This window comes from Nansenia antarctica (genome assembly GCF_963989245.1).
Source record: "Nansenia antarctica genome assembly, chromosome: 5".
Classification (NCBI taxonomy): Eukaryota; Metazoa; Chordata; class Actinopteri; order Argentiniformes; family Microstomatidae; genus Nansenia; species Nansenia antarctica.
The window spans coordinates 72,875,260-72,890,259 of NC_137690.1; the positions used below are offsets into that span (position 1 = coordinate 72,875,260).

General features: G+C 45.5%; 1 protein-coding gene across 1 annotated transcript in view; it reads right to left on the reverse strand.

The window, feature by feature from the left end:
* Positions 1-10,731: 10,731 nt before the first annotated feature.
* Positions 10,732-15,000, reverse strand: part of LOC308159278 (voltage-dependent calcium channel gamma-7 subunit-like) — a gene marked incomplete at both ends in the record, with an annotated part of 24,503 nt that continues 20,234 nt past the window's right edge. Inside the window, 2 exons of the mRNA XM_080533037.1 lie at positions 10,732-11,322; positions 12,830-12,975. Of these exons, the coding sequence (XP_080389163.1) occupies positions 10,732-11,322; positions 12,830-12,975 (737 nt within the window). The remainder of the gene's footprint in view (positions 11,323-12,829; positions 12,976-15,000) is intronic.

A 15,000-nucleotide genomic window follows, 5' to 3' on the forward strand; every position in this document is an offset into this window, starting at 1 on the left:
TTTACTGTTGTTTCTTTTCTTTCTGTTTAGTTTGTTAACTGGGTCTGACACCTCGTCACCTCCACTGTGTTTAACCTGACTGTATCTTCCTGTGTCTTTTGCCCTGTGAGGTGTTTTGAAAGGCGCCATACAAATAAAATGTGTTATTAACTTAAGCAATACAACAACCTACAAGTACTACTTTACCTTGCTTTTACCTCTTTCTTTCTTTCTTTCTTTCTTTTTCTTTGTCTCTATTTTACACCAAAGCACCTAATTCATTGTTGTTATTGCTCATTGTCATGTCTTTTTGTTATCATTGACAGTACATGCATGGAATGTTGTTTGAACTAGGAGCCCAGAGAGTTGGGTGGGTGAGGGGAGGGATCATTATTGGAACATTTTATATTGCTGTAATGTTTGGTGATGATTGCTAAAATGTCTGGTAAAGGCCACCGTGTGTGTGTGTGTGTGTGTGTGTGTCAAACATCAAAACCGTTCCTTATTCCGTTCCGTGCCTTACAAGGAGCCCTGTCCTCCCCATTTCTACCCAACCCGGCCTCCCTCCCCTGACACACATTTACATTTACATTTACATTTTACATTTTTGGCATTTAGCAGACGCCTTATTCCAAAGCGACTTACAATCAATACATTTGAATACTAAGCATGTAAATCAGCAGTCCACTATTCGTTGCAGGAAGAGTACTCTAGCTCGGGCCCAGGGCCACTGATAGAAGGAAAAACCTTCTCCCTATTATCACCTTCTACTAAAACTTTTTATTTTTTTATTTTTTTATTTTATTACTGGAGAAACTGAGAAACAGTACAAGGGGGGCAATAGAAGTTCTAGGGACACAGTAGAGGGGAAGGCGGGTGTCTTTAGGAGACGTAGTGGTGAGGGTCAGAAGATGTCTCAGGAGGAGCAGTTAAGATGTAACCTGAAGAGATGGGTCTTCAGTCTACGACGGAAGATCATGGGTAGTGACTCTGCCGTTCTGACAGCCGTGGGGAGCTCATTCCACCAGCGGGGAGCCAGTGTTGTGAAGAGACGTGATCGGGCAGCCCGACTGCTGTGTAGAGGAGGTGAGGCCAGTCGGCCAGCCGAGGTGGAGGAGCGGAGTGAGCGGGCAGGGGTTTGGGGGGTTACCATTTCCTTCAGGTAGGCAGGGGCTGTCCCTTTAGCTGCCTGGTATGCAAGCACCAAGGTCTTGAATGTGATGCGAGCTGCTATCGGGAGCCAGTGCAGGGTGCGAAGGAGAGGGGTGACATGCGAGTATTTGCGGAGGTTGAATACCAGCCGGGCAGCAGCATTCTGGATGAGCTGCAGAGGTCTAATGGCTGAAGCGGGGAGCCCAGCCAGGAGTGCATTGCAGTAATCCAGGCGGGAGATGACCAGTGCCTGGATCAAGAGTTGCGCTGCCTCTCTGGTAAGGAATGGTCGTATCCTTCTGATGTTGTAGAGGAGGAATCTGCAGGAGCGAGCCGTTGCTGCAATGTTCTCCGCACAGGATAGTCGGTTATCCAGGATCACTCCAAGGTTCTTGGCTGTCAGGCAGGGGGTTACAGTAGAGTTCTCCACTGTGATGGAGAAGTCTTGGAGAGGGCAGGCTTTCCCGGGGATGAAGAGGAGCTCAGTCTTGTTAAGATTGAGCTTGAGATGGTGGTCAGCCATCCAAGTTGAAATGTCAGCGAGACATGCTGAGATACGGGTTGCCACGTGTACATCAGACGGGGGGAAGGACAGGAAGAGTTGAGTGTCGTCTGCGTAGCTGTGGTAGGAGAGCCCATGTGAAGAGATTACCGAGCCAAGAGACTTGGTGTAGAGGGAGAAGAGTAGGGGCCCTAGGACGGAACCCTGGGGAACTCCAGTGGAGAGGGTTCGTGGAGAAGATAGCGATTCTCTCCAGGTCACCTGGTAGGAGCGGCCCGCCAGGTAGGAAGAAAACCAGGAGTGTGCGGTGCCAGAGATGCCCAGGTCTGAGAGGATGGAGAGAAGGATCTGGTGATTGACTGTGTCGAAGGCAGCAGACAGGTCAAGGAGAATGAGAACAGAGGAGAGGGAGGAAGCTTGGGCAGAGTGGAGGGCTTCCGTGACAGCAAGGAGCGCAGTCTCAGTGGAATGCCCAGCCTTGAAGCCGGATTGGTGGGGGTCTAAGTGACACACACAGACACATGGAACAGAACAGGCTGTGGGTGTTGGCAACACAAAGCCGGTCGAGAGAGAGAGAGAACATGTAGGAAGAGGTTGATGATGGAGACATCTGAGCGATGTTGAATTATATAATAATATTTCAGAAAGCACTTTTTTTCTGGGACCAAAACAGCGTGAATGTAATATTCCTTTCAAGGGCTGACATCGCCTGAGTGCTACTGACTTAAACATAGTCATTACAACCATTAGGACGCTGTTAGATAGCTTGAAGGTGACATGTTGGACCTGTAACACTAGAACAGCTGTGCCTTTTTTACCTACTATAAGAGGGGGTCAATGTCAAATGGTTAAAGGTCAGATATGTCACATTCAAGCGATCTAAAAGCTTCCTAATTGTTGTGTAATGACTATGTTTAAGTTCGATTCAAATTCAAATGTTCTTCAAATGACCCTCTTTAGAATGTAAATCTGCTATTTACACAGAACGACCACTAGTTGGCTGACTCTTAAATTAGCCTGCCTCCTACACAGAAAAACTGCAAAATAGCTTCATACTAGCTTATCCTGATGTGATTTTGAAAATGTAATGATACTGGGTGGTAGAACGCACATATCTAGGAAAAGCCATGATAGTGGAGCGGCTTAGCACAATAATTGTGCACTTTTTGAAGAAAGCATGACATGTCTACCATAGTTAGTACATACCATAAGGTTTATTTTCAGATGTGGAGGGAAGTCAGATTTGACCCCAGAGGCCCGGGAGAGGTCAAATTCAAGATGGCCGCCAGTCCACCGTGTCTAATGTTCAAACACCCTTAATTTAGGAACCAAACAGAGTAGAAAAACACTTACGGTGTCATTTCCAACTAAGTTAGTGATGCCCAGTCAGAATGAGTGAATCAGAGAGTCTGAATGAGTGAACCAGAGAGTCAGAATGAGTGAATCAGAGAGTCTGAATGAGTGAGTCAGAGAGTCTGAATGAGTGAATCAGAGAGTCTGAATGAGTGAGTCAGAGAGTCTGAATGAGTGAGTCAGAGAGTCTGAATGAGTGAATCAGATAATCTGTATTTCCTTTCAGTCATATCAGGTCATCTTCTATCACCAAGTATGAGTCATAACTAAGTAAGTAAGTAAGTAAAGCTTTATTTATATAGCACCTTTCATACAAGAAATGAAGCTCAAAGTGCTTTACAACAGGGATAAAAACATATACAAGCATAACATTAATATAAAAGCAGGGGAAAACAGTAAAAAGAAAAAGGTAAAGATAAAATTCAATACAAACAATTAAAAAGGGAAACAATGTACAACCTCTGCCTTAGTAACCGCCATCCATCTTCTCATCAGCAGAACACCTTTCCCTCTCCCTCACATCTCCCTACCTTACACAGTCTTTCTGTACTTCTCACTGGCTTTCCACCAGCGCCTCTCAGTATCAACATTACTCTTTCTTTCTTTTGCACTCACTCAAACCTTCTGACAACGTTGTACAATCACCTCTTTCTCAACTCTCAACTCTTTTTAATCTGTACATCGATCCGGCAGCGTCAGATCACAGTATTTTAACCAACTGGATTTGTAGCCTAACTGTCGTTTGTAAAATCCCAGCTCAATTCCAGAGTAGAACGCACATATCTAGGAAAAGTCATGAAAGGAGGGTCCTGAAATTAGATCGAGTACAAAGATATAATGTTTGTTTTACTTACAGGGTCAAATTCCCCCACCCATGGCTGTTCTAGTGTTAATGACCCCACCCATGGCTGTTCTAGTGTTAATGACCCCACCCATGGCTGTTCTAGTGTTAATGACCCCACCCATGGCTGTTCTAGTGTTAATGACCCCACCCATGGCTGTTCTAGTGTTAATGACCCCACCCATGGCTGTTCTAGTGTTAATGACCCCACCCATGGCTGTTCTAGTGAAATGAGATTCTGCGTTTCATCCACCAACTGTCAAAGTTCCAGAACACTCACCACCTAGAGTTCCAAGTGTTCTAAGTTCACTTTCATTCAACTTTCACATCATTTGATCTGGCAGTGGGTTACTCACGGTTACTATGGTTACTCACGGTAGTCGACTGCTTCTTCTTGATTGGTGGATAACTGAGGATGAAGGAGTGAGCGTGTGTGTTTGTAGCTGCTGATGCTAGGATAATGCTATGATGATACACAGCAGGTGGAAAACATTGTCCTTCAAACAAGGACAAGTCGCGACAACCCAAAACAAAGGAAAACTATTCTAAAGGGACCTCAACCTCCTTTCCAAACTACATGAAACAAGGGTTTCAAGCAAAGTTTTTTGTTGTTGTTGTTGTCATCTGGCGCATTTTGATGACATCACCTAGGGGTCAGGGGTCATCCTTACCTAGCCTAAACTTGTCATAGCTGACCACTAGGAGGAAAGCACAAACTCAAATATCTTAGACTTCGATATATATTAAATATGTGACGCAGTCTAATCATTAGGTCCTCATGTCGGGATCCAATGTAATGATCAGACTTTTCTTTCGAAGAATGTGAATTTCAGCGTTGTTGTAAATCAATGACACATCGCTAGTCAACTAACACAGCTTGTTTTGTGAGCCTGCTAACAATGTAAAGTAGTGTTCTAGTTAACTAGGTAGCAGTGGGGGATTACTCACCCAATTCATTGTGTTGCAGTATTTTGGCTTGACTAGCGAGTTTGTGCTGTGATTCTCAACAACGTTGGAACGTAGTTCTGTGTTTCAAAGGAAAAGTTGAATGAGTGAGAATGAGTTAACCAGACAGTCTGAATTTGGTATTTTTTGTTCTAGGCACAGGGTCAGCCATAGTCGGCGCCCCTGGAGCAATTAGGGGGTTAAGTGCCTTTTTCAAGGGCAGAGGGGAGCAGAGACCATCTGATTGCTAGCCGACCCCTTTGACCTCTAGGTCACCGCCGAGAGGAGGAGGAGGAGGAGGAGGAGGAGGAGGAGGAGTTGAGGAGGCGGATGGTTCCAGACAGGAGGTTAGTTGAATGCACTCTGCTCACCTGTGAAACGATGGTGTCGGAAACGTATTCAGCGAACTCTCTGTGTGTGTGTGTGTGTGTGTCTGTCTGTCTGTGTGCGTGCTTGTGTGTGCATGTGTGCGTGTGTCTGTCTGTGTGCGTGCTTGTGTGTGCATGTGTGCTTGTGTGCGTGTGTGTGTGTGCGTACAGCAGACGGACATCTGACCACAGACAAGAACACACACACACACACAGGTTCACCCCTAAGATTTATTCAACAGTTGTAGGCAACGACATGGTGGTCAGTCAGCCATGCCCAGTAACAATGATTATCATCAGATTATCCCTCCATCGTACACACACATGTTCTCAAGGATCAACATAACATCTCTGTTCATTAGTGCATTGTCTATCGAAAAGACGCTACTATCGTCATCATAACCCTTCCACCATAACAATGATGTCATAGTAAATATGGATCGCACATTTACACGGGCAAAGATGATGATGATGATATTATTATTAATAATAATAATAATCACAATAATAATAAGTGAATCTCTGTTCCTTTTGATCAAATGAACAAAGGAGAGCCAGAACAAGAAGCGAGCGAGCGAGTGAGGAAGGAGAGATGAAAGAGAAGAAAGAGAAGAGTAACCTGCCTACACTCCTTTAATGAGGCTCTGAAAGAGACCAAACCAGGACAAACGATCTATAAAACTCAATGATGTGAGGGAGGGAGGGAGGGAGGGAGGGAGGGGAGGGAGGGAGGGAAGGGAGGGAGGGGTCGGAGGAGAGGGAGGGAAGGGAGAGAAGTGAATAATGAGATTGAGAAAAGGAACGAATAATAAATATAATTTTTCTTTTCTTTTTTTAAATACAAATGTTCTACAAAGTAGAGAGTGAATGTCAGTCTGCCTGCAGCTCCAGAACACCAGAGAACCTCTGGAACACTCTAGAACCCTCTCCTCGGAACCAGCAGAGACACACAGGAGATAATGAATGAGGGGTCCAATGTTCAACTTTCAATTTCTACAGTTATTTATAGATATTAAATATTAAATGCAAATCTGACTTACTAAGGACTGTACATATATACTGTATATACATATGATACAAAATACTACGTATACACATTCTTTAAAGCACTTTGTAACATTGCTTTAAAAAGGTAAATAATGTTTATTATTATTATTATCATAATTATTATTATAACTACAATTATTATTATATATTAATGTCTTCTCCCTCTTCTCTTTTTTCTTTTTTTTATGTTTTATTGTTGTTTATTTGGCAGGGACAGTGGACATCAAAGAATGCACTAGAATTAGCCAAGAAGGCTAGTTTTCATCCGTAGTCCCTACAGTCTAGTCTTAGCCAAGTGCTAGCAGCTTTTGCGATCAGAAGTCTGGTCCTTCCCAGAAGCCAAGGTCGGTCTGTCATTGTGTCATGTCTGTTTCATTCTCAGCAGACCCAGGATCAGTGAGAGTTAAAGGTCAGGTGAGACATCATGTCTCTGAGTTAACAGACTGGAGACGCTGTCAGCCTCTCAGCTGCATTACCCCCGTTCATTCTCTCCTTCCTGTCTGCATAGGATGTTGGCCCTCCGCTACGGCCTCGCGAGCTGTGTTTTACTAGACAGGAAGTGACACGGCTGTCCTGACAGGCCTGTGATTAAACCTGACTCCCCTCAACTGTCCTTAACTGCCCTCAACTCCCTTCAACTGCCCTCAACTCCCCTCAACTGCCTCCATCTCCCCTCAACTGCCCTCACATGCCCTTAAACCGCCTTCAACTCCCCTCAACTGCCCTCAACTGCCCTCAACTACCCCTCAACAGCCCTCAAACCGCCTTCAACCGCCTTCAACCACCCTCAACTACCCCTCAACTCCCCTCAACTACCCTCAACTGCCCCAGCACCACAGTCTAGTCAGACCTGGCTCTGGAAGGTGGGAAACATTTTAATAAGTGCATCAAATATAATAATAATAATATAATATGTCATAAAAGAGTGCATAATGTTTCATTTGGCAAAAACGATTCAACTACTGTATCTTTATAGCTATTAACGCGTGCTCTCTCTCTCTCTCTGTCTCTCTCTCTCTCTATCATGCTTACATACATCTCATCGAATCAAATAATCTTACTTGTATGTTTCACTATATAATAATAATAATAAATAAAACTACACCACTACACTATTCTACCTGTTATGATTATAGTACAAGCTACACATATCGTGAGCTTAGAATTCTAAGGTGCTATCTCCGTTTAGGGCAGTTCAGAGATATTGAGCGTCAAAGTTTTTACATTCCATTATGTTTTGTGAGATGGAACCGTTGTGTTTTATTAATTACTAACTAAAACATTTCAACATTTTAAAAATAACACCACACAGGCATTAATAAACACCTAATGGATCAGATTATGTAAAAAACTCAATTTTGACAAAAATGGAGATAGAACCTTATAATTCTAATGTCACGATATTCTGTTATAAGTGTCCTTTCCAGCAGGAGCCAGTCCTGGTCTTTGATAAAGCATTTATAGATTTTAAGATAATTTCGGGCTGTACATTGATATCTAGGGTCCCGAAAACGAATAATACAAAATAAATAACACCTCTCTTACATGTGTATTTCACATATCTGAGATTGAGAAAATTCATGATTTTTCTTTTTTTACAATCTACAGTAGATAATATAATAGTAGATAATATAATAGTCTAGTTTAGTATCCATTTCTCTGATTTCAAGGATCTGGTTAGGGGGGGGGGGGGGGATGCATTGCAGAAATTCAATTAGTTTCTCACATTATTTGCAAGATTTCAGCATCATTGTCAAGCATAGGTTCACTGTTTGTGAGGACGTTATGTGAGACTAATTTTAGGAGCTTTTATACATTCTTTCCCCTCAGGTCAAGTATTGGTCTGGTTTGGTATTCTAGAAAAATGTGCAGGAGATACAGACATGCAACCCTGATATGTGGCTGCAGTACCATCCCCCTACCAGTAGAGCTCACTACTGAGACCTGTTGGTCATGATTTCTCTCTCGTCTTAAGCCTAATCCTCCAGCATTGATACATATATATTACTGTGCTTTTTTATATCTTATATTGTTAATCTCTTACAAACCGCTTTCTCCTTACTCATACTCATTTAGTGTTTTATAATGTTTCCATATATTGTTTCATTATTACCTACAGTAAATATTATTTTACAAATGTATATAAACATTATGGTAATGATAACAATCTTTATTTTCGTATTAGTAGTAGAAATAGTAGTGATAGTAGTAGTAGTAGTAGTAGTGGTAGTAGTAGTAGTAGTGATAGTAGTAGTAGTAGTAGTAGTAGTAGTAGTAGTAGTAGTAGTAGTAGTAGTAGTAGTAGTAGTAGTAGTAGCGGCAGTTGTTGTTGTAGTGGTAGTAGCAGTAGTAGTAATAGTATAGTAACAGTAGTAGTAGTAGTAGTAGTAGTTGTTGTAGTAGTAGTAGTTGTAGTAGTAGTAGTAGTAGTAGTAGTAGTAGTAGTAGTAGTTGTTATTGTTGTAGTGGTAGTAGTAGTAGCCTAGTAATAGTATAGTAGTAGTAGTAGTAGTAGTAGTAGTAGTAGTTGTAGTAGTAGTAGTAGTAGTAGTAGTAGTAGTAGTTGTAGTAGCAGTAGTAGTAGTAGTAGTAGTAGTAGTAGTAGTAGTAGTAGTAGTAGTAGTAGTAGTAGTAGTAGTAGTGGTAGTAGTAGTAGTAGTAGTTGCAGTAGTAGTAGTAGTAGTAGTAGTAGTAGTAGTAGTAGCAGTAGTAGTAGTAGTAGTAGTAGTAGTAGTAGTAGTGGTAGTAGTAGTAGTAGTAGTAGTAGTAGTAGCAGTAGTAGTAGCAGTAGTAGTAGTAGTAGTAGTAGCAGTAGTAGTAGTAGTAGTAGTAGTAGTAGTAGTAGTAGTTGTAGTAGTAGTAGTAGTAGTAGTAGTAGTAGTAGTTGTGGTAGTAGTAGTAGTAGTAGTAGTAGTAGTAGTAGTAGTAGTAGTAGTAGTAGCGGTAGTTGTTGTTGTAGTGGTAGTGGTAGTAGTTGTAGTAGTAGTATAGTAGTAGTAGTAGTAGTATAGTAGTAGTAGTAGTGGTAGTAGTAGTAGTAGTAGTAGTAGTAGTAGTAGTAGCAGTAGTTGTTGGAGTAATTAAAAAGTCATAAAAGTTTTGTTGCAGCTTTTGTCTTTGTGGAATTTACTGAAAGGTTACCGACAGAGATCAGAGTAGAATGTAAACATGGAGTATGGTGGGTAGTCATGGCGACACTCACCCAGTCACAGTCGGAAAGGAAACGCTGCATCAAAAGTAGACATCTCAAAACACACTCTTTACTGGTCTGCTCTGCTCTGCTGGGGCTACGGCCTTTTGGTTTGTGATCAGATAAGAAAAATAAGCAACATTATCGTCCTCTAGCCATAAGCAACGACGTTGCTTCTCAGCGGCCGTGTGCTAAAGGACACCAAGGCTCAAGCTAACTAACTAGCGATCAAAAGCAATGAAACATGATATGTGTCGTGAGGCATTCTTGCATTCTCTGTAGTAAAATAGGAGCTTGTTTTCGTGTTTTTCTCAGTTTCTAAAATGCTCGTAAAAGACCCACATGTATCGGTTCATCACAATGAATGTTTTTGTCAAGACAGCAAACTGTTGCTACACTGAATCAGGTGTTTTTTTTGTTGCATTGGATGGATTCCAAAATGGCGGTCGAGGCCTAGAAACCAGGTAGGATAGTCCTGGTTTGTTAGAATGCTACTATAGAAGAGGGCGTCCGATTATGTTACACTATGTACACCTGCGTTTTATACCTTCTTCTTCAATAATGTCTTCAGAAGTCTCTTCAGATTTCTATCAACCGAACCCCCAAAATGCTTTTTTGGAGGGAACACATTCATACAACAATGCTTGCCTCTCAAAATACAAATGATTAAGAAAATGGTATATACCTAAACATACAGTTATATATATATCTCGTGATAGACATACCGTACATGGCTAAAGATTGAAACGTATTCACCATGTTCTATACAGTTATAGTATAAATCTCTATCGTGTCTATGTACAGTGAGTCCTCGTCTACGATGCTTGTAGTGTAGAATCTTCTGGAACAAACACCGCTGCTCTCTCACAAAACCCACCCCACGTTCCTCTCCTCCTCCCTCCTGTCCTCCATTGTGTAGATAATGATTGTATCCCTCCCTCGCCCTCTCTCTCTCTTCAAAGTTTGTTGTTGAAATGTCTGTCTTCATCTGAGGCACAGTATCAATTATGAATCATCTTCCTCCCCCCCTCCCCCCCTCCTTTCATCTCCCTTCATCTTCGTCTCCTAAATCTCCTTCCTCCTCTTCTCCTCTGTTGATATCCCCTCCCACACCCTTTGTGTGCAGAAATGTCTGTGTGTATATGTGTGTGTATGTGTGTGTGTGTACGTGTGTGTATATGTGTGTGTTTGTGTCTGTGTGTGTACGTGTGTGTATATGTGTGTATATGTGTGTGTATGTGTGTATGTGTGTATGTGTCTCGCGTGTCTCTCTGCCTCTGTCTGTTGCACTTACTGTACCAACAGAGCCCTCCCTCCCTCCCTCCTCCCTCCCTCCCTCCCTCCCTCCCTCCCTCTAGCACGGCGAGGCGCTCATGCGCATGTGCGTGTGGTGGTAGCGGGGCGGGGGCACGGCGGAGGGGGGGGCGCCCATGGCCATGGGCAGGAGGGACTGGGGGGGACCGGGGGGGGGGCCTCCGCCCCCGCTGGGGTGGCCGTGGGCCGGGTGGAGGGGGTGGGAGGAGGAGGGGTGGGAGTGGGAGGGGTGGGAAGGGTGGGAATGGGGGTGGTGGGGGTAGGAGGAGGAGGAGGTGGAGGAGGAGGCGGGGGGAAGAGTGTAGCTGGCCCCCCCGGAAGAGGCCCCAGAGGACGGGACCCCTCCTCCTCCCCCCTGCCCTCCCCCTCCCCCTCCCCCACCGCCCCCCCCACCTCCTCCCCCCTGGTTGGGGGGGGGCGTCTGGTTCAGCTGGATGGAGATGTCACTGGAGACATCGGAGGCGCTGCGGCCCCTCTGGTGGGGGGGGGGCCAGGACTCCGGGTGGAGGAACTGTCCGCTGTAGTCGCTGCAGTCGGACAGGCGGGGGCGGTAGAGGGCCGGGTGGGGCCGGTACATCTCCTCCTCCGCGTAGCGCTTCATGAACAGGTAGACGGACATCACTCCTGCCCCCTGGTGGTGGTGGAGGGGAGGAGAGGACAGAACAGAACAGAACACAGCCATTGTGATATAGGCATTGTGATGTCATCGCCATGGGACGCATTGTGATGTCATCGCCGTGGGAAGGTATAGTGATGTTGTCGAAAAGGGATGCTTAGTGACATCATCACTACGGGGCGCATAGTGACATCATCTCCAGGGGACACAGTGACATCATCACCAGGGGACACAGTGACATCATCACCAGGGGACACAGTGACATCATCACCAAGGGACACAGTGACATCATCACCAGGGGACACAGTGACATCATCACTACGGGACGCATAGTGACATCATCACCAGGGGACACAGTGACATCATCACCTCTCATGCAGAAGACAAAATAAATACATAAAGACAGACAGGCAAGATTATAAAACATTATAAAACAAAATAATATCTAAACCGCCCTGCCAGACAGTGTAACTAACTCCAGCGGCACGGAAGCAACATCATCTAAAGATGTGAAGAAGATAACTCAATCACACAGAGAGAAGGAACGCTGGGTGAAATCCCACATTAACACAACGCTCTCAGATATGAATGAGAAACACTTTAAAAAAACAGAGATGATGGCACACTATTTATTCATCCTCAGACGTGGGAGGACTGAGAACACTGCTGAACGCTGAACCCCTCCGGTTACCAAGCCGCCACCGCCACCGGCAGCCTCCTCCTCCTCGCGCCGCTAACACAACCAACCGCCACAACCGCTCCTCCTCTGAGTCATAACGCGTTAGCTAAATATGCATTCATGTTGCGTTCCGAATATGCAGCAGTAACATCCACCACCGCCGCCTCAGCCGCCTCATTTAAGCCTCATCCAGTATTCATGGCCGACATCTCGCTAAAACATCCCTCAGAAAGAACCTTCTGGAAGCACGTCGTCGACAGCGGGCGGCACAGCGGCACTCTGAAAGCTCGCTATTAACGGTTATGAATATTGATGATGCCGGGGAGGGGATGCTGCTGCTAAACGGAGGTATAGCGTTAGCCTAGCAGAGGTTAGCCTATGAGTGTGTTAGCCTAAGAGTGAGCTAGCTTAGTAGTGAGTTAACCTTAGCGTGGGTTAGCCTAGAGTGAGATAGCCTGGCGTGAGTTAGCCTAGCGTGGGTTAGACTAGTGTGTGTTAGCCTAGCGTGTGTTAGCCTGTGTTAGCGTGTGTTAGCCTGTGTTAGCGTACGTTAGCCTGTGTTAGCGTGTGTTAGCGTGTGTTAGCATGTGTTATCCTGTGTTAGCCTGTGCTAGCATGTGCTAGCATGTGTTAGCGTGTGTTAGCCTGTGTTAGCTTGTGTTAGCCTGTGTTAGCCTCTGCTAGCCTGTGCTATCCTGTGCTAGCCTATGTTAGCATACGTTAGCCTGTGTTAGCATGAGTTAGCATGTGTTAGCCTGTGTTAGCTTGTGTTAGCCTGTGTTAGCGTGTGTTAGCTTGTGCTAGCCTGTGTTAGCTTGTGTTAGCTTGTGTTAGCTTGCGTACCTCTTTGAGCAGGAAGGAGCTGGCGGCGAAGGCGAAAGACCAGCCGTAGCGGTAGTGGAAGAACTGCTCGGCCTCCCGCGGACGGTTCATCACCTCGTCGTTGATACTGGAGATGTAGAGGACCAGACCCACCACCAGACTGAGACCTGAGGGAGGGAGGGAGGGAGGGAGGGGGAGGGGAGGGAGGGAGGGAGGAGGGAGGGAGGAGGGAGGGAGGAAGGGAGGGAGGGGGGAGGGAGGGAAGGGAGGGAGGGAGGGGAGGGAGGGGGGAGGGAGGGAGGGAGGGAGGGGGGAGGGAGGGAGGGAGGGAGGGGAGGGAGGGAGGGAGGGATGGAGAGAAGGAGAAAAGAGGAGAGAAAAGAGAAAGTGCACAGTGTTAAGGGGTTAATGAGCAACAGAGAGCGAGGGAGGGAGGGAGGGAGGGAGACATTAAAAATGTAACAGAGAGAGAGATGGGGGAGAGAGTGTGAAAGGGTGGAAGATGGTTTAGAGGAGAGTGTACATGAAGGGGAGGAAGGGAGATTGACAGCTTGACACACAGGGGAATAGGATGGAGAGAGAGCAAGAGAAAGAGAGGTGAAGGAGAGAGACAGAGGCAGAGGTTAATGATTTAGAGAGAGAGAGAGAGAGAGAGAGAGAGAGAGAGAGAGAGAGAGAGAGAGAGAGAGAGAGAGAGAGAGAGACAGAGAAAGAGAGAGGTTAAGGACAGAGAGAGAGAGATAGATAGATAGATAGTTACACAGATAGATAGATAGATACACAGATAGATAGATAGACAGACAGACAGACAGACAGACAGATAGATAGATAGATAGATAGATAGATAGATAGATAGATAGATAGATAGACAGAACGATAGATAGATACAGGTAGATAGATAGATAGATAGATAGATAGGAAAGAGAGAAAGAGAGAGTTGAAGAAGAGAGAGAGAGAGAACAGCTTGTTTCCGTGATTACACAGCCTGTTTGTATGTTGTGACTTTGGCATTAATTGTCCTTCACACAGAGAGTCACAGCACACAGCACTCTGCTGGACCAGGGAGGCTGGGGGAGGCAGAAGGGGAGGCTGAGGGAGGCAGAAGGGGAGGCTGGGGGAGGCAGAAGTGGAGGCTGGGTGGAGGCAGACATCGGAGGACGGGCTCATTGTAAAATGTAATGCCTGGAACGGAATGAGGAATGCTATCAAACTGTAATGCAACAGAGTGTTTGATACCATTCCTCATTCCCTTCCCATGCATTTACAATGAGCCCCGTCCTCCGATTCCTACCTTCACCAGCCTCCCCCTGTGTCGGACAGTACAGGGAGTGAGACAGACGGTAAAGGAACGTCTGGATTGAGGTGAAACGATACCACTATGATGTGGGTTCCCGACCCAAACGACACCACTATGATGTGGGTTCCCGACCCAAACGACACCACTATGGTGTGGGTTCTCGACCCAAACGACACCACTATGATGTGGGTTCCCGACCCAAACGACACCACTATGGTGTGGGTTCTCGACCCAAACGACACCACTATGGTGTGGGTTCTCAACCCAGACGACACCACTATGGTGTGGGTTCTCAACCCAAACGTTTCTACCGTCAACGAGACAGAGCCGCCTCCAGGGTCACCCATCGCTTGTCGTTGTTTCACGAGAACAACCGTCATAAATCACACCACAGCACGAGTATAACAATACGATAACAGATTCAAAACTGACGCTACTATCAACACCCCAGTCGTACAACCGCTAAACAAGCACCTCTGTGAATTATTCGTGTTATGTAATGTCGGTCGGTCGTTATCCGAAAATAGCTGACTTTGTTTACTAGCCAACCGGCAGTTTCCTATAACTAGAATAACGCCTAACGCCTAATATAGCATCATGTACTCTCATTATTCTGCAAACGAGGTAACTCGGCCTCCGTAAACAAGGACACCCACAAGCAGACACACACACAGACACACACACAGAGACACACACACACACACACACACACACACACACAGAGACACACACACACACACACACACACAGAGACACACACACCTCATTACAGATGTAACACTACTTCACCCCCCCCCCCCCCCCACCTCTCCCCCTCCCTCTAAGAAATGTAAGAAAGAGAGAGACAGGGGGAGTGTGGAAGGGAGGAAGATGGGTTAGAGAAGAGTGTACGTAA